The sequence below is a fragment of the Balaenoptera acutorostrata genome, chromosome 12, assembly GCF_949987535.1.
Source record: "Balaenoptera acutorostrata chromosome 12, mBalAcu1.1, whole genome shotgun sequence".
NCBI classification, from domain to species: Eukaryota; Metazoa; Chordata; class Mammalia; order Artiodactyla; family Balaenopteridae; genus Balaenoptera; species Balaenoptera acutorostrata.
This window is the reverse complement of record NC_080075.1, coordinates 14,480,967-14,501,665: the sequence shown is the minus strand read 5'-3', so window position 1 is coordinate 14,501,665 and position 20,699 is coordinate 14,480,967. Positions and strand designations below refer to the sequence as shown.

The following is a 20,699-nucleotide window of genomic DNA, read 5'->3' as shown; positions in this document are numbered from 1 at the left end:
GGAAGTACGAATTGTATATTAGATATTATTAAATCAATGTTAAATTTCCTGGGTGTGATAATGGTGTGGTGGTTATATAAAAAATGTCCTTGTTCTTAGGAGTTACATGGTGATACATTTTAGTGGCAAAGAAGCATCATAATGACTGAAATTTACTTTCAAAGGGATCAGCAAAAAAAAAAAAAAAAAGAGAGAGAAAGGAAAAAAAGATTATAGACATAGAGAGAGGAGATAAAGCAAATATAACAAAATGTAAATACCTGGTGAATTAGATAGAGAAATGAATGTTCATTGTACTATGTTTCCAACTTTTCTATAGTTAATTTTTTCAAAATAAAAAGTCAGGAAAAATATATAAAGTAATCTATGTGTGGCCAATATGCTATAGTTGATTTTATTTACATGAATATACTCATAAATGATTTAATACTTTAAAAAAAGCCCACCATGAAATTCCTTCCCATCAAAGCTAACCAAGGTGGACTAACATCACCTCTGGCTAGCGTCAGCAACATGATTTGTCTTGTTTTTTCCCCCACATGAGTCAAGAATCATATCTGACTTGCCTGTGAAATTAACAAACCAGCAAAACACTTACAGCACTCAGCCACCTTATCAAAAACAATTTTAAAAAAGCTGTAATCTTCTGGTTTTAAAATAATTTATTTCATAGGTCTGTTTTAATTTCATGTCTCAGAGCATACATTATTTAACCAAGAGGTGCTGGACACAGATTGTAAAAAGGGAGGAAACATTTAGGATAAGAAACCGCCTCAATTCCATTAGAATTTGATCCTACCTTGTAAAGTCTTGCTAGGATAAATTTCTATCATACTTCTTTTGTGCTTACAAAAAAACATTAACTTCTGAATTTCCAATGTTGTAAATAAAAATTTTTACATTTAAGTATGCATTCATATTGACACACAAGGCAACCAAATAATTGTCATCAACATTAGCAAAATGTATATTTCCTGTCACTGCACTAACATTAAACTAAACGTCAAACCACAGAAACATTGTGACTAACATTAAAAAGGCAAGCTGTAAGATACGCAAAGCTTATAAAGGACAAATTGCACATGGTTAAGATGGGACATCATTTGACAAGGGCTGGTGTTGTGCATATGGCTGCTTTTTTTTATAAGAAGGCCACCGGCAAACAGGGCAACAGTGTCGGCCCCCAGCCAACCACATCACAATGCAATTCTGATGGAACACATGACCACAAGGCAACCCCATTAGCAAACATCCATTTTCAAAATTCTCTAGGCAAACAACACATTCAGTACAGTGCAGCATATCAGCAGGCCAAGTTAACCAATCAGGTTCCATGTCTTCATTAGTGCTGTATGATCCATATGACCGCCTCTTCCTTTCATAAGGGCTGGTCTGACAATATTTATTGGCACACGAACAAGCCTCAGCATCACAGTGACTTGCTCTTCCTGGAGAACTGTGAAATACGCTTTGTTTATCTTCAAATACTTCCTTCTCACTGCTAAAAGTGTCTATGCTCTCACTGTCTGAGTCATTTTCAATATCTTGAGAACCTTCCAACATCTCCTCTTCAGACTGGACTCCAAGACATTTAAATCGCCACACTGGCAAGTTTTTTATATAATCAGTTGGTATCAGAGGGTGAAGCCAAAGGTCAGGGAAAGCTAATCGCTCCAAGAACAAGTCAGGGTCTTCATCCCAATCAGATTCTACAGGAAAGTTCTGAAAAGAAGCAATCGGGTGGAAGAGGTAGCTGGTGTACCAGTCCCACAGGCTTGATAACCACTCTAAGTTATTGGCATTGACTTCATCATTGTTGTTGTTGCGCCGTCTCTTCTTCTCAAAGTAATCGACTAGTAAACCATGTCCAAGGTATGTACTAAGAAACAAGGCTGGGTGTGAAGAATAAAACATCCAGTCTGCCCTGACCCATGAAGCCAGCGTGGTTGTATTGGAATATCTCAACAATTTTAAGCTATACTCGTAAAAGCTATCTAAGTAAGGGAGCTGTAAAAAGCCCAACACAGGTAGCCAGGAAATAATTAATAGAGAATTATATGTCCCTAAAGTGCTTATGAGAACCACAAATCGTTTTATGGTAGCTCCTTGTGTGATAAATAAGTCCATCCAAGCCATAAGATTAACTAGAACCAAGCTCAAAACAAACAAATCATTTACTTCAGGTTGTAATGAGCGCAAAAATGAGTCCATGGCCTGAAGGGATATAAATTCGCCTGTGTGGTTTCCATACCTGTAAATTCCTTCAGGAGTTCTAAGTATGTATGATGGCATGTTATATACACCAATATCTGTCATATAACTCTTATTGTCCCAATTTTCCACATTCACAAAAATAAACTCAACTCTTCCAGTAAACTTTATGCTTAGTGCAGAGAAGAAAGCTGGGGGCTGGTCAAGGTTTGCAAATAGGTATATTTTTACCCAGTATTGATCACTTTTATTCCATTCTTCTTTCAAACGTTCAGCATTATAAATGGTTTTGATCCGTGAAGCTGCATGAGCAGTTATCCACTTAAAAATGTGCTCTACTTCAATCTTGCGGCCGCTGTATTCTTTAAGCATGACTTTCCCTTTAGAAGTACTTGTTTGTGGAACAGACATAATGAGTGTGGATCGTACCCAGCCTCTTCTCCTGCAGTATCTATAAGAGAGGAGACTGTAAGTAAATAGCTAGGCCGCTAGATGAGCTAGCTTGCTTATCTTCACTGCTGTGCAAACAGTTTGTCTTTTCCCTGATACATTTCCTTAGCACCTGAAAGATACCCTCTCCCCAAAAACAAATTACCTGTAAACAATCAAAAGTAGTACCAATACCTGGCAGTTGTATAAGAGGAAAAGCAAGCTCTCTTTTTATCATATTTTTCGTTTGTATCTCTATGTTTCTTTTCTTTCTTTCTTTTTTTTTTTTAAAGAGAAGTGTAGCTTGAAAAGCCTTAGAGCCAAGAGAATCGGCAAGTACTTCCAGCATCTACTATGAAACTACTAATGCATTATGTGCTAATAAGATCCTAAAGATAATAGGAAAATAATTCCTGTTCACAAAGAATTTAAAATCCTATTAAGGAGACAAAAGTATAAAACTGTATATATTCTATTACTAAATAATGTAAAGGAAGTTAAAAAAAAAAAAGGGAGTATCACTGGGAGTTTGGGCTGGTGAAGATTTCATGAAAAGTTTGGGAATTGAACTAGCTCTCTAAGGATGTTTAGATTCAGGTGGGCAAAGAAGAGAGAAGGAAATAGATTATCTTATATGCTGAGTCCCTGACTTGAATGCCGAGCTCCTGAGGGTAGGAGCCATGCTGTACCCACTTATTAACCCAAGCACCCACCACAATGCCTGACACACACAAGCACTGTCATAAAGTAATCTGCACGAAAGCTCACCTAGAAAAGAGCAAGTCCTATATTTTTCTGTACTCTCTCATCTCTTTAATGAGGACCATGAAGAGGGGTATTTGCAGAGATAATCAGAGAAACAATTTCCTTTAAAAAAAAAAAGTTTTTTTCTAAAAACCTACCATGTGGAGTTTTACAATATATAAATTTACCTCAGTAAAGTTGGAAAAAAGAAAATCTACCATGTGGATACATTTTGTTCACTACAGATTTGTAAGTGGATGGTAATAAATGTTTAATTTTTAATTTTGATATTCAGAATACTGATGTAAAAATTATAAATGTTATGCTTTACTTAGAAAGTGTGGATTATATTTTATTAAATTCAATAAGCATATTATACATTTATATGATCAGATTAAGATAGAAGTCTTGATGTACGTGGCATATGGTTTTATGATGATAATACAATTAATTTTATCTCAGGAATTTCGTGATATAGTTTAAGATAAGTGAAGACAACATGTTATGTCACAAAGACAAGGTTAGTAACGACTCTGGGAAACTATCTGGGTGACTCAGGATCAGAGACTACGACTCAGCTTCTTGTTGAGTTGATTTACTTCCTTAACAAGATAGATACCATTAATGTCAATATTGCTTTAATTGAAACGGGTTAAGAATTATATACTCCTACAAAATAAAATATCTTCTATCCTGTAACAGTGTATTTGTCCAATGCAAAATAATAGTTCATTGACATGAATGCTATTTCCACCACCCTCCCCCCAAAACAAGTCAACTACATATAGATAGTTGCCTTATTCACATCTTAAATATCTAACTAGCTTTACTTTTTTAATTGCATAGGATACTTGTGATGACACATTTCTACTCTTGGTCTTTCTGTTCATCTTTCTATAACCACCTCAGAGAATATTTGGCTTCTGATTTGTGTCATAAATTAAATGACAGTCTTTCAAACAGAAAATTTTACTGTGTAAAACAAGCAAAGTCTTATCTTAGTGCATACATTTATTCATGGAAGAAAACAAATGTACTATGTACTTTCTTTTCAGTTCAGAACTAAGTGACGGTTTTAAGGTTTATCATTTCACAAGAATTTAAGAGTACCCAGGACAATAAAATTTTGTATGTTACCATGTATCTTTCAAATTAATCATGTTTTCCAGACTTGAAATCCAACACACAAATAAAGTATACCATATTAATTTAAAAACCCCACTGTTAGACAGAAAAGACTAATGTTCATATCAATATAAAAACTTTTTACTGCCAATTTAAAAAACCTTTTTAAAGGTCTGAGTAAGTTCAATGATGACACCACGAAAATATCCTCTAGTTCTTAAAGTAAACCTTTTGAGATCTCTTAGAGAATTTGAAGACTAAAAATGATTTTAAAAAAAACATGGCTAGTGAGTTCTGGCACTCCAGTTTCTGGTAAGGCATACTATATTTAAAAAGCAACCTTGGTATTCTGTTCATAAAATGCTGTTTCTTCAGACAAGGTCATTGGTCTCCTTGGCCTTCCTGTCCTGCTCACCAATCTTCCCTTTACTTTCTTTTCCCTGCTTAGCCCATGGGCACGCATCCCTGATTCTTTCACCATAAGCCCTCCTGGCCCATGTATCACTCAGCTCCTGTAATTCCAGTGCCATCCCACTCTTTACTATCTCTGCCCCGCCTCTCCAACCTCCCGATACATATCCCACGTCACTTCCTACTTTCTCCAAAGGTGGGGGGAGAAAAAGAGTAGAGAATAGACCTGACAGGGGAAAGGCCCCTGAGATAGATCACTGGGTTGGAGAATTAGAGGAACTGGGGCCAGGCACGATGGCTGTGTGGGAAAGAAATGAAAACTGCTGCCATGGACAGAGTCAGACACTGTACAGAGTGGGGGTCCTGAATGTTCTTAAGGGGAGCAAAACAGGTCAGGAAAATACTACTATACGATGGGGCCAGCACATCAGAGGAGGCTGTCCTGGAGGCCACCCAAGAGAAGGAACTACAGTCAAAGAGAGCAAGGTAGGCAGCAGCGTAGAGAGTTTTGCTGTTGTTAAAAATCTGAGATCAAGATGATGACTGAATTATTCAACATATTAAAATGCTTGCTTGCTGAATAACACTATTCTCTGCCCAGTTACACCCTGCATTGACATTCTGAACACGCTTTTCTATTATCTCCCATTTTGTTCTTCTGTATCTCCATAATCCTCAAAAAAAAAAAAGAAAAAAAATGACCCTGACTAAGCACAGCATCTATGACAAGAATAGTTCTTACTCTAGTTGGAAGACTTTCCAAATAAAAGGAAACGAACATGACAATACTGAAACTGATACAAGTAACTCTGCATCAAGATCTTCATCTTTGTGATGAAACTAAGGAAGATGACGTAAAAGTCCTTCTTTAGTAACAAAAAATTATAGCTGCAGTCAACAAAAAAGCAAAAAGTTGCTCAAAAAAGGTCTCTTCCATCATAAATAAGAGGTGGGATTATCTGAAGATGAAGATGAAGGATTTAGAGGAAACTTGGAGGTAGATTATATGTATCTCTTCACCGTTCCTCAGCTGCTATAGAATCAAAAAGGGCTTTTCGAAAGAAAAGCTAGAAAAATTTGCGCTAAAGTCCACTGAACTCAATTATGACACTTCTGATGCATTTTGCTTTATAAAATTACATTAAAAATCAATTCTACTATTTCCTTCAGTTTTTTGTGCTGAATAGATCATCTTCACTTTATGTCGTGCTTAGTTTCATTTTGAATTCTCTATTGTTATTTAAGAACTTATGTTAGACTGAAATATGTGTTTGAGCTTTATATTTTTGTACTTACTTGATATTTTCTAATATATTTATAAGTTAGTGTTTAAAATGTATTATTTAGTTTATTCATTTAAAAAATTAAGTTCTGAATATTTTTCAGTAAATTAGTGATGTTAATACTGACTTTTGGCATTATCTGAAAAAAAAAATCAAAACATCAGAACTGTCATTTATTCTGGTATTGCAATCACCAGTGGGAGGGACAAAGATCTTTCACTTAGACCATCTGGGAATGATGGAATAAGACCAAATGCCATTGTCTTTGGTACACACAAGACAGAAATAAGAATGATTTCCTTTTCATAAGAACATGAACACTTACACTATCTTGGACATTTCAACCAAAGGCATTAGAATATGATCAAGGTTCTGTGGTGAAGATGAAAATGGGAGCTTTGTGGGTAAATGAGGAGACTAAATGTGAGTCAGGAGACACAACAAGTTCCCGTCTTATCCCCAGCTTTTAAGGAGTCCTCCTACCACACATCTCAGCCTACACTACAAGTGAGCAAAACAAGGACAGTGAGGAAAATCGAAGCAAACGTAAGCCTGAAGGAGAAGGGCAGGAGAATCTGAGGTGAAGCAGTGGTGGAGGAGGGTTTTCTACAGCGAATGGGTCTCACATTGTGACCACATATAACGGACATAGGTAAGCCAGGCGTATCTACCTACATTAGAAACTACCTAACATGGGGGCTTCTCCATACATATCATATGCCCCGTCCTCAGCACTGAACAGAACATGCTGTACGTGCTAATCTTTTTTTAAAAATAAATTTATTTATTTATTTATATTTGGCTGCGTTGGGTCTTTGCGCGCTGGCTTTCTCTAGTTGCGTTAAGCAGGGGCTACTCATTGTGGTGTGCGGGCTTCTCACTGCAGGGGCTTCTCTTGTTGAGGAGCACGGGCTCTAGGCGCGTGGGCTTCCGTAGTTGTGGCACACAGGCTCAGGAGTTGTGGCACATGGGCTTAGCTGCTCCATGGCATGTGGGGTCTTCCCGGACCAGGGCTCGAACCTGTGGTCCCCTGCACTGGCAGGCGGATTCTTAACCACTGTGCCACCAGGGAAGTCCAGCTAATCTTTTATTAAATGTTTACTGAATGGATAATTAAATGAATGAATGAATTCAAGTCATAACTTGGAGCAACTAGAAATTGAAATAAAACGCATTTCAGGGCTTCCCTGGTGGCGCAGTGGTTGGGAATCTGCCTGCCAATGCAGGGGACACGGGCTCGGGTCCTGGTCTGGGAAGATCCCACATGCCGTGGAGCGACTGGGCCTGTGAGCCACAATTGCTGAGCCTGCGTGTCTGGAGCCTGTGCTCCGCAAGAAGAGAGGCCGCGATAGTGAGAGGCCCGCGCACCGTGATGAGGAGTGGCCCCCGCTTGCCACAACTAGAGAAAGCCCTCGCACAGAAACGAAGACCCAACACAGCCATAAATAAATAAATAAATAAAAATTTTTAAAAAAACACATAAACTGTTAAAAAAATTATTTAAAAAAATGCATTTCAAAGAAGAAACAATGGAATAATGAAACAAGAAATAATGTGACAGGCTAAATACTGGAGATGATGACAAAAAGTAAAACAAAAATGCCTGCAAAGATTTTTGTCTGAGAAAATGTAAAAAAAAAATAGTAAAGGGCAGAAAAAGAAAAGGTAAAAAGGGCACATGGTTTACTAAAGAAAAAGATGAATATGAATTTGAACACCAGGTTTAGGGAACAGAGTCTATCTGGGGTACTCATATGGCAAATGGAAACGAGTGTCAAAATGCAAACTAGAGGTCCGAATTATGAAAGAAGATTTAGATCAGCACAAAGGTGTCACCTAAAGCCATCAATGTACTGAAGTCTCTTTGGGAAGTAAAACTGAAACAAAAAAGACCGAAGACATACTCTAAAGAGTCACCCCCATTAGAAACAACATAGAAGAACCAGACAAAAAGAGATCTCAGAGAGAAAGTAAATAACTGCCAGTTATCAAAAACTATTAATCAAATACCTGTGTAACTAACAATGTGCTAAACATGCTAATTAACTTTCAGTTTAAACAGGCTTCTAATACCACTGTCTTTATCACATTAAAAAAATTCTGGTCAGAACTCAAATTCTAAGAATTGCCTAATCAACTTACCTGGGGTCACTGGAACAGTTAAACGTGCCTGTACGTATTCCAAATCTTGACACCTTTTTCACCATTTTCTCCCAGTGGATTTTACCCACCAAAGGACTTCTGTCATTTGCTATAACCTATTCCCCCAAAAAGAAAAACAGATACATTTATCACCTAAAATGGAGTCAAACCAACCATTTACATCTATAACTTTACTTTTTTTGAAAAACATATTCTGTTCCTAGGTCTTGTTTACTATGTCATCATATTATCACTGCAATTCTTGTAAAAGGAGCAACTGTCCAACTGGAAAAGATTTAAAACACTGAATATAGTACATTAAACTCTCACACTCTGTGGTAGTTATGCAGAGGGGGAGTCAAAAACCATATTAAAAAGCTAGCCACATTCTCCTCCGTGTGGCTTATCCTCTAGAATTAACTTACACAGGAAGAAAATGGCCCTTGGAGTCATTTCTCTGCTCTGAAAAGAAAATTTTAAATAACCCAAATAAAGCTTACTAAAAATTACCACATGTGGGTTCAACGAGTTCAAATTTCACTTTTTTAAAAGTGTAATTATGGAGCCAAGAGTCAAACACATGTTTTCTATTAAACTATGCTTGACTAAATCAATATACTACTACTATGGCACTTTTCTTAACAATCACGAAAGGTTCTAACATATTAAAAAATTACCATTAATAAATTCTACATTCTTGAACTTCTAACTTCAAATTTGCAAATAGCTTTCAAACAGTTAGGATTGGGAGAAGAAAAAAAAATTTTTTTTAATGTAGATTAACCTTCAAAATATGCTATGACTTTTCTCAGACTTTCTAATTGTTAATACCTTTTCCCTTTATTCCTTATCTTCCTGATTTTAATGAATAGAGATACCAGTAAAAAACAAACAAAAATTATATATTAAAAACAAAAATAACTAAATGGGAACTTAAAGGAAAGCCAAAAGTGTCCTATGTCTTCATGAACCCATCTGTTTGATTTATTTTAAGCCCAGGGTATACAGGCCAAGTTTATTTTCATGAATGCTATATTACTGATATTATTTAATTCAAAATTACAGCACAATACTCTGGGGGCCTCTAAACTCTCTAGGAGGAAGGGCCATTTTCACGTTCACAAAGCCTCCAGGAAGTGAAATCCCAGGTGAGTGTGTGCAATGAGTGCCTGGGAGAGGCAAGAGTTGGTGCAAATACCTCACCTCTGGTCTCTCCGCTGGGAAGTCTAACAAATTTCAAGGGCAGCAGGAGGAAAGAACGTGCATGGTGGTGACAAGTGACTTAAAGTTCACTTTATGTGCCAACAGATTACTGTCCAATAACCTTTACCATATATCATTGATACTATCATCCTCATACCTACAGAGACACACATAGGTATGTAACACTTTGTAACATAACTTTGATGCTTAATAAATACATACACAAATATACAATTTAGGGCATTGAACAAATGGTTCTGATAGTACTTTTAAGTGAAAATAAATGGCCTTAATGAGGGAGGCACATGTTATTAAAATGCTCAGACGGTTGAGGTAACCAGGAGGAGAGCAATCTGAGGACACAGTCTTAGTAGGTGAAAGCGCTTTCTGAGGAGGTTCACACAGGTTACATTACCCAGTAAGTTCCTGGCTTCCACATTTTTCCATCGTCTAAAAGTGCTTTATAAATTTTATCTGAAGAATAAGGGAGATCAAGCAAGGAAGGCTTTTCTCTTCTCTTCTTTTTTTCTTTTCCTACCACTGAAGAGTTAATATGGTAGTTCTTTTTTCCATCAAGTAACCAAAGAAATCTTGAACTTATTTTTCAGATTACTCAGAAGGATTAAGAAATCTCTGTAAAATCATATCACTATACTCCCTGGTCTTTGCCCTGTTTTTTTAAAATAACTCCCCTTTCACTCCTATTTCCTGATCAAGGCTGCAAATAACCCAGACACTTCAGCTCTGTATTCATAATGACGCTGTGTCAAGGGGTTAATCAAGCGGTTGCTTTAATCAGTATAGGATTTGGCCCTCAGTCTAGGGGCATCTTTCAGTGAAGATCCTGATCACTGCACAGTCATCCAGTGCTAGGAAAGGAAGTAGGAATGAGGGGGTTGTTCCAGGCACCCCTGGTTACAGGACAGACAGCAAAAGTGTGTGAAGAGAGGTGGTGAATATCTCAGAGGCAGGTACATGACAATGTTTAACCCCAGGGCCTTATTTATTCAGCAAGCTATTCCAACATCTGCTTTGAAGAGTGTAGTAATTCCTGACTAAGAGAACCACACAAAAATGAAAAATCCCTTAGGCAGTGCATGAAAGCATTTTATTTGACTCTTTAGTTATATTTACGCAATTAGAAATTGCTTTGTCCAATGTCCTATATAGTTATATTATTCAACTGAAGGTTTAGCATAAATTAAATTTCGTGGAGGCCAAATTAAACAACCACTAAAAATGTTTTAACAAAATAACTCATCTGGCTTGTCACATGGCACAACAAAATACTCTATTACTACTGTGTCACATCAGTAAGAGTTTCCAAGTTATAGCTCACGTCCAAAAGCACGCACAGTGATTCTGAATGGCATTCACTCTGCTGGTGAAAGGGGAAACATTTCTCTGCAGTTCACGAAGGATGTTGCATTCTCTGTGGGGAATATTTTCAGAGACTAGAAAAAACTAGATGAAAGTACAGCCTGAGTTCCAAGTCTCAAGTCTGGAACAGACGTGGCAACACAGGCTAGCAGTGAAGCAATCTTTCCATCCCCCTTCCCAGGGTATCTGCCTCTCTAACCAGCATCCCTACACTTGCTCACCATTGTATTCCCTGCAGCTAGTATGGTGCCTAAGTCAGTTGGGCACTTATTAAATATTTATGTTGAATTAAACTATTTCAGCTTTTTATGGTTTAGTAACTCATTCTCTTACTTCTGATTATACAGGTTCTCTAAAGGCTCCAAGTTTCCGATTTCCATTATAATGAAAGTCCCTTCCCCAGCAACCTGTCATCTGGGATGTTTTCTGACAAACATTAGCATAACTAGTACCTGGCTATGCAACTGCACATCAATGTTCTTGACCCCAGTCACACACAAAGACTTCCAGTTCAGTGTATTTAAAAATACACTTTTTCCAGAAAAAAAACTACTAGGTTTTTCCTAGTACTAATTTTCCTGTTTTCTACTTTATTGTCTAACAGTTCTTTAGGATCTCTCAAGATGGTAGCACCATCACAGACCATCTAACTGAGCTGGAAAAGGTAATCTATGCTAAGATTTTTTACTGGCCCACACATTTTAGTAAACCAAGCTGTAAGCTGTCTTACGGCACAGACTGTACGTTATTCGTCTTTTTTGCCCTTATCACAGGTTCAGCTGGCACACGTTAGATTTCAATAAATATTTGTTAGATGGTTGGATGAATGGATGAAACCAGTGGTTTGCTGGTAAATGTTTAACAACTAGCTGTCTAGAAGAAAACAGAAGCTCTGATTTCTATCATTTACTTATTTCCTTGGTGTAAATACTCCCACAGGGCTGATTTCAAGTTACCAACGTGACATCTCTAACTGTGGAGTTGGGAAGGGATGTTAACAATCGCCCTTCATGAAGCGGTTTGAGCTGGCTCCAGCCCAGCACTGGAAGGAACTGAGTTGGACAGTGTGAGATGCTAAGTTGCCATAGTTTCTGATGTCAGTCTTGTGTAGTCCAGTTAAACTTACAAAGAAAAACTGGGCCTCAGGTTACTGCTTACTCCCTTCCACATGTATTACACTGGTATAAGAAAAAACCCACACACTTGGGCCTATTTTTTAGAGGTGGGTTTTATTACTAATCAGAACATCTGTCATTTCGCTTTTAATACTGTTAATCCCCATACAACAACATGGAGGCTAAATTAAATAACATAACTCCATATAAAAGGAGTGTAGAGCTATATTTTTCTGCATCTCTCAATATTTCATTATAACAGCGAGTTTCTACTTTCAAAATCATAGAACACAGGGACTTCCCCAGAGGTCCAGTGGTTAAGACTCTGGGCTTCCACTGCAAGGAGCACGGGTTCGATCCCTGGTCGGGGAACTAAGATCCTGCATGCTGCATGGCATGGCCAAACAAATAAATCATAGACCAACCTAAATATATATATGCAAATTGTATAAAATCATTAAAAGTGAAGATGAGTAATTGACAAAAACAAAATTCAACATCATTTAATTCTTTGGTAGCCTCACTAGCTTTCTTTATGAGTAAACACAAATAAAAGCTCTTCACCAATACAAAATAAAGGATAAGATGGCTTGCCAAGTATTTCGCCTTTAGCATAGTGTCAAGAGAGGAATAAATAACTTAGAACCTCCCTGAACAAAACTACTGTCTAGGAGTAAAAAATAAACAAGTTTTAAAACAGCTAGTAACTCTTTTCAGCCAAACAGGAACTGTATTAACATAATACTACAGTAAATATTGACCTAAAGCTTTACTTTAAATCATATGATGCTTTTCACTGCTACCTCAATTCCACTGATGTTTAATTCCTTATGATGTGACAAAGCCAGCAGAGAACAGATAGCACATCCCTCTTTGAATTTCTTTGAACAAAAGTCAAAATGTAGAAATAGAAATGTTAAGATAAGGATAAATCCATAAAACCCACAATGTACGATAACTTCTCCATTTCAAAAGCCTATCTACTGGGACTTCCCTGGTGGCGCAGTGGTTAAGAATCCACCTGCCAATGCAGGGGACACAGGTTCAATTCCTGGTCTGGGAAGATCTCACATGCCGTGGAGCAACTAAACCCATGCACCATAACTACCGAGTCTGCGATCTAGGGCTTGTGTGCCGCAACTACTGAGCCCGCGTGCTGCAACCACTGAAGCCCTCGTGCCTAGGGCCCATGCTCCGCAACAAGAGAAGCCACCACAATGAGAAGCCCACGCACCACAACGAAGAGTAGCCCCTGCTCACCGCAATTACAGAAAGACCGCGCCCAGCAATGAAGACCCAACACAGCCAAAAAAAAAAAAAAAAGCTTGACCAAGAATCTTTTGAAAGAAAAGTAACTTCTATTTGTGATGCTAAAAAGATTGGTAGGCAGCAGAATCAAAGAATCCACAAAACTGGAAATAAAGAGCTAATGAAAGATATGAGGTCAGGTTAGGAACAAAGCAGGGAAACTTAGAATGTTAGAAAGAACTGATAGAAAAAAGATGACTCGGTTCTTTCATGGATTACATAGTGTATTGTTGGTAAAGATGTCCCATATGTGTTGCTGCCTTAGAAGCTAAAATTAGTTCTTTCCATCTCATATTACAGAGAATATAGGAGAGACATGGAAAAGCTTCACATGAAAAGAAGTGTGCTAACACTCTGCTTTAATGTAAGGATAACTCAGGAGCAGCAATACATCTTAAAACAATTAGGAGAAAGATACGAAGACCATTAACATGTATTACTCAGAAAATAAACTCACGAGTTACCGAGAAGATAGAAATCATAAGGGATATAGGATGAATTAATTAAATTATAGAAATTCATGTTTCCTTTTGTAGTGTCATTCCACATGCAATGTCACCAAAAAAATAATCAACCTAGATTATCTTTTATTATTCCCAACCCATTCCAGAAAAATAATGAACTGACCAAGTGATGGAATAGCTAAGTCATATACCCATTTATTAAAGTCACATTTTCCCCAAATCAGTAAATCTAGACATACTTTCAATGAGAGATAAAGTCTAAAGTGCTAATTATCAGTTATATGCTACCTAACTGAGAGTTAGGTATTCATCTGAGAGTATAATTCATCTGAATAAGAAAATGATATTGGAAACCTGGGAGGAAAAGAGGAAAGAACTTTGATGTGCTTAAATATTTCTTATCCAGGACACCTAAAATAAATGCAATATGAAGAAGATTGAATTGTTTGGGATCTATGCACCCTCACAGATTAAAAGAACGACAATGATAGAGCAAACTGAAATGAGTCAGCTTCTTTTAAAACAAATAGAAAAGAACGATAATTCAAATTGTTAAAAACTGAATTCTTGAATGTTATCCTTCACAAGAGATGAGATAAATATAATCTGAGCTGAAAGAATGACAAGCAACTGAGAGAGTATTTCTCTTCTGTTTTTAGAAGATATTTTCAATTAAAAAACAAAACAACATGGTCCTCTTTTAGGAGCTTAAACCAAAGTGTCTGTGTTGATTAGCTTAGCTAGCGAGTTCAGAGTGCTGAAGGCACTGTGACCGAGGTTTCGATCTCAATCTTCTCAGTTGTCCTGCCAGAGACTGTTCTTCCAACCCAAGCCAGCCATTTGACAGATGTAAGCCACTGGCCCGAGGGAACATAAGCCAGAGAGTGGTGATCAGTGCAAATCTTGAAGGTCACTGGAAAAATTGTGTCTTACTGCACCATTGACTAGTGATGCCTATGAAGTTTAAAAAAACATTTTCAGAGAAAAATAATTCAGTGATTAGAATTTATAATGTTTACATTCACTACCATTCATTACTTGTTCTTCACTTCATTCAAGTATCACCTCATCAGGGAATTCTTTGCCACTCTCTTGTCTCCTTACCCTGCTTATTTTTCTTCTTAGCACTTTCCACTAACTGATGTTATATTAAATATTTATTTAGTTAGTGCCTCCCTCTCCCAACTGGAATGTGAGCTGCCTGAAAGAGCAAGGACTTAGCCTGTTGTAAGCTCCTGGTATATCTCCAGAGCTTGGTGTACAATTAACTGCTGAATGAACTGTATGAATTTTGTAACATCTTAAGGGAGTTTAATCCATGCTTATCTTTAATATGACATAGAAAAATAGTAGATCATTTATAAGCCAAGACTATAATGCTAATTAGTGAAGCAGAATGTGTTCGTTGTCTATAGGCAGCACTCTATATACCAAAAGAATTTCCAGACTTTTGACATAGCTTTTTCCAACTTTGGAAGGTGTTCAGCATCTTTACCATTCATCTCTATGGGACCGTTCAATGTGTGGACAAACATGAGACATAGGACATAGGGCAGTGGGACTGGTTATTCAGTTCAATCTCAGTAATAAAATTGAAGTTACCAAAACCAATAAGTCTTCTTCGATCAAACTATCGGAAATAAATATCTGGGAAAAGAAATAGAATAACTATTTATAAATTAAGGCTTTAAAGATGCTACAGTTTATTTTTTCAATACCAATAATTTAACACAGAAATAAACTAGAATTTGATGGATAATGTATAGACAATACCCATACCCTGCTCCCAGTTTCTCTGTTTGCTAGACTTAAAAAATGCCGAATTAGATTATCTGGAGGGTAAAAGGTCAAACACAATAGGAAGGTTGTAAGTAAAGGAAAGGTCATGGATATCCAATGCAATCACCTGAAGAATTCCCAAACGTCAACCAGTTAGCCCAGTGGACTATAGTACTATTCTATCTTCTTTAGGTGTATATGTATTTATTTGAGGCCATGTGCAACAGAATGTCTATCTATCCACAATCATATTGCAAATCAGTGACAGGACCAGATCTGCAAATAAGGTGTCCGGACTCAATAGCTTTTTCTACCCTATTTTGCAGTCATTGTTCTCAGAAAGAAATATGAAGCAGCAATTATTTTGTTGCTGAACAAAATATACCCTGAACCAAACTTTGCCAACCCCAGTGTGAAATAACAAGAACACTGGACAAGAAATGAGGGGGCCTGGGATTTGATTCTGGTTCAATAATCATAATTTTAGCTGAATTCATGTTGCTAATTTATTTAATATGTTACTTTAAGTGAACTTATATTTTAAAAAATTTAAATAACTTTAGACTTTCCCTAAGCAATATTTATGAAATTACATGTTCAATATAATATTGATTTTTCTAATTTACATAAAAATACACAAATGATAATGTGTGTCCACTCATTTACCATGAGTGGCACATAAACCACACTTTGGGAAGCATAAAAGATGATTTTTAAGGCCCTTCATAGCTCTAAAATTCTAATATGCTAATTAAATCTCACAGTTTTGATAGCGTAAGAGCTAGGGTTTAAAATTATAATCTCATCAATTTCCTGAGCAAAGTAATAAGTGCCCCCATCATTCCCCACAATAGTTCTTCCTCTATAAGCACAAAGTTGGCTATAGTTCTTTCTTTAGAAACAAAAATGACTTGGATCACTGAATTAAAAACTGGAGTTAACAAAAGCTGAGAGAAACAGCACAAATCACTAAATAAAAGGAATATATATGTGTTTCTTACTTTATAATGCAGATCCAACAACTAAAATGGATTTGCTTCTGCTGATTCTAAACAAAACAGTCAACCCTCTTTCCCCAACACTTCCCTTTCCCCACTCTTTAATTAATTTTCATTTTTGTTGGTCTGCAAAACCTCTTTAAGGGGACACTGGAGCCTCCCTATGAGAAGTGAGTTATGTCTAAGAAACATGACACAAGTACACAGAAGTGTCACCAGCTGGTGACTACTATTTTGGCAAAAATAATTTCACTTCTATCACTGTTTCTAATACCTGAACCAGCCAGATGCCATCTTTTGTGTCTTCTACAAGCTCATAGAAGTGCATTTCACCACTGAAATTGGTACTAGAAACAGATTCAGATGCTTCTTCTTCTTTGAGTGCAGAATAAAGCTCACCTTCCATCAGGTCACCTGAAGAAAAGAAAAAATAACACTAATAAGATTGCAAAAATCTCATGTTCCCAACTTCAATGATAAATGCTATTTTATACTGTTAAAAAATTATGTCATTGTACTTTCATTGCACTCTACAGAAAAGAAGAGTTAGAACCTGAATACACCTATTTAAGATTCATACATTTAGTAAATATGTAAGAAGAACCTTCTATGTGTCAGGCAAAAATGAACAAAACAGATAAAAATCCATCTCCTGATGGAGTTTATATTCTAGTGGCATCATCACATAATTTATTAGGAAATTACTGAATTTATACCAGCCCAAAAAGCCATCACAATATTATTTAGTTTTTGTCCAGGCAACAAATAATTTTTAAACAGTATGATTTATATACTTCTGACTTACAAGAATTAGAAATGGGTTTACAAAATTTGCTATCACCACCTGTGTAACATAGCAACAGGGCTTACAGGACTTGGAGGTTAGATACAAAAGTTTACCTATAAGAACAAATTCCATATTCATACACAAATTTACAGTGTAAATTTACACCTTGTATCATCAAATAAAAAGTAAAGAAAAACACGTCAAATTATTTTAACTTTTGTCTTAAATGTTAACAATGCAAAAACAAGCACTGTATCATGACAGCAAAACCATTCACAACAAATATTTAAATTATAAAGTTAAATTGCTATACCAAGACCTCTCTGCTATAAAATGTGTGATCTGAGTCATATTTTTGTGAGCTGTGTGTATTCTTTAAATATTATGTGCACTCCTTGTACACTCAAAGTTACAAGTATTTTTAGGCCCAGAGGAAGGCAACACTAAATAAAAGTCACAAGAAAAAAAATGTGGTATCAAATTACTTTACCATGAAAAATGATTTGGCTTGGGCAGTTAAGGTACTTTTCACTTCTAAACCTAGAAAGTTTATTTATTAGAGATCTTCTACTTTACTTTATTCCCCCTACCCTACATGCCAGCCATGGTAGTAATAAAAGTCACCATAAACCAGTCAGTAAACAAGAGGCACAATTTTATGCAAATAACACACAATTTTACGTTTTCTCTAAAGAAAAATGCATCACTTTTACAGAGAGTGTTCCCTCCTCTATCCCAGTAGTGATCTTAACCTTAACCTGCAAATACGTGAGTGCTCAAGTCCTTTGGAGTTAGTATTCTTGTCTATCATACTACATGGCTATAAGATACTAAATAAGGAAAAACAAAATTGTCTTGCAAAAGACACAGCTGACAGATATACATGAAACAACAAAAAAAAGATAACTATCAGTTTCAATTGCTTCCTACAGCAACCCAGAATGCCTTTCTCAAATTACAGTACATTCCCCTTCCAGGAAGTGTATCTAAACCAAGATACATTTTGTCCAGGGGTGAAAAAAATTATGCACATTTCTCACCCAGTCCTACCCCAAAACCAAGTTATTGAAAATGCATTCTTTAAGATGTTAAATATCTCTTAGCTCAATTCTATCCATATGTCTCAACCCATTTAAGCTGATGCAGCCCCTGTGGCACAGAAGGGAAAAAGTAGTTTACACCCAAGATATAAGAATTTTTTAAAAAATCCTTACAGAAATATAAATAAACTCTTTCGAAACAAACAAGATAGGCATTCACAAAAAAATTCACCTTATTTTCACCAAATTTAAAGTATGAAAAGCTAATACTGTGCCCTGTACACTTTCTCTGTATTTAAACTCATTATTTAAAATCTAAATCTTAGAAAAAATTTTTTCTATTTAATTTTGTATCTATATGACATGATGGATGTCCACTAAACTTACTGTGATAACCATTTCATGATGTATATAAATCAAATCATCGTGCTATACACCTTAAACTGCACATCAACTATATCTCAATAAATCTGGAAGAAACAATAAAATAAAAAACAAATAAAATAAAATTTAAATCCTAGGCCTAAATGCCTCTTTGATATTAAGTATTCCAATGATGTTTTTCCCTCCGGGTAACTTGTTATTACTATGGTGACAAATGCTGCTATCTACAGGCAACGTTTTGGGGTTTCTCTTATATACTTATGAATTTCAACTGACAAATAATGCTTTCCAATTTGTTTGTAACTGGGTGACATTTCCGAAATTTGAGAAAAACCCTCAATTTAGTAAACAACACTAAGAAGCTGCACTTTAAACTGTTATTTTAAAATAACCTTAGGAAGACACACCAACACCCCTACAAATAATTCCAGCCCAGCCTCCTCCCAAAAACTGGGATTTACTTTTTTTTTTTTTTTGGTAGAAAACCTGGACAAAGGAAACCCAGGCAGCTCTGGAAGTAGTCTGCTTAACCCTTCCAAGTACCGCCTCATTCTGGGGGACCACCAGGTACGAGGAAGTACGGGTCGTCCCCTCCTCCGAGTGGAGGGGACCCTCGGGGAGCCGATACTCGCCTGACTTTTCCACCAGTTCCCGGACATCCTTCTTCTCGGGCAACCCCGAGTACCCCAGCCCCCGGCACTCCAGAATGGTCTTCAGCTTCTTGAAGCTGAGCGCCACCGGATCCACCAGCTGGGTGGCAAAGATGCCAGTTTCGTACCACACAATGGCCTCAAAAAACCTGGCCAGGACGAACAGGACCAGAAAATAGAGGAGCAAGAAAAAAAGCTTCAGCCACATCTTCCCCTGCGTCTTCGCTCTTTTCAGAGAGCTCAGAACACGGAGGAGAGGAGGGGAGACGGGGGGAGTGTGGGCGAGGGCACCAGCTCGGCGTGGGGTACGGCGCCCGCCGCCGTCACTGCGGGGCCATCCCCGGCGGGAGGCAGGTGGAGTGTGCGGGGGTGAGGAACAGACCAGGAGGGGCAGAGGCGCAGAGCCTCGCGCGGGGCCTTCCAGTCAAGAGGCGAGAAAAATAAAGGGGGAAAAAATTTAAAAGTCCACCCATGAAACCCCGAAAGGAGAGAGGCGCGGGGAGAGCCCGCGGGTAAGAACAAGATGAGGGCCGATTCCCCGGGCGAGGGGCACTGGGATGTGGCGGGGTCGGCCTTCCTGCACCGTAATCTCAAGGGGGGAGGGGGGAGGCCAAAAAAATCATTCAGATTCACAAAGGAAGAGGGGGCCGGGCTGCAGGCTGCGGCCGGAGGGGCGGCGGTCCCGGGAGGCTGTTGGAGTCGGCCGGGCTGAGGCCGGGCTCCCGCGGCGGCAGTCAAGAGGGCGCGGTGCTCGGCGGGGCCAGGCCCGGGGCCCAGCGCCCAGCGCAGGGAGGACCGGCCGCTGCAGCGCCGCGCCCGGCGCCCAGGCCCCAGGCCCCGCCGGCCGCGAAGGCTCCACGAGAAGCGCGGCGGGGAACGGCGGCGGCGGCGGCGAGTGCAGGTTCGCTCAGGCCGGCGGGCGGCGCCTTTCAGGCGGGCGGGCACCGCGGCCCGGCCCAGGAGGGGGCGTCGCAGTCTCTGCAGAGGGAAATGGGGCGCGCGAGGCGACGGTCCCGGAGAAAAAACGCAAAAATAGGCCCGAGACGTCTCCCCAGGGCGGCTGTCGCGCTGCCTCCTGGTCACGCAGCGCTCGCCCCGCTCGGATGGGCGGCGCGGGTCCCCGCCGCCGTCCCCGACGCCCCCTCCCCCGCGCGAGGCCGCTGCCGTCGCCTCGGGACTACAGGATCCTCGGCGGCCACGGCCCAAACCGAGACATAACAACTGACGTCGGCGGCGGGGCGGGGCC

The 20,699-nt window shown here is 38.5% G+C and overlaps 1 protein-coding gene across 1 annotated transcript; it reads right to left on the bottom strand.

The window, feature by feature from the left end:
- Positions 1–644: 644 nt before the first annotated feature.
- Positions 645–19,684, bottom strand: RNF103 (ring finger protein 103). Its single transcript, XM_007175321.2, has 4 exons — positions 19,436–19,684; positions 16,867–17,006; positions 8,346–8,461; positions 645–2,662 (listed from the first exon to the last, which is right to left on the bottom strand). Exons 1-4 carry the CDS (start codon positions 19,659–19,661, stop codon positions 1,087–1,089), a joined length of 2,058 nt encoding a protein of 685 aa, XP_007175383.1. The 5' UTR covers positions 19,662–19,684; the 3' UTR covers positions 645–1,086.
- Between the last annotated feature and the right edge of the window lie 1,015 nt (positions 19,685–20,699).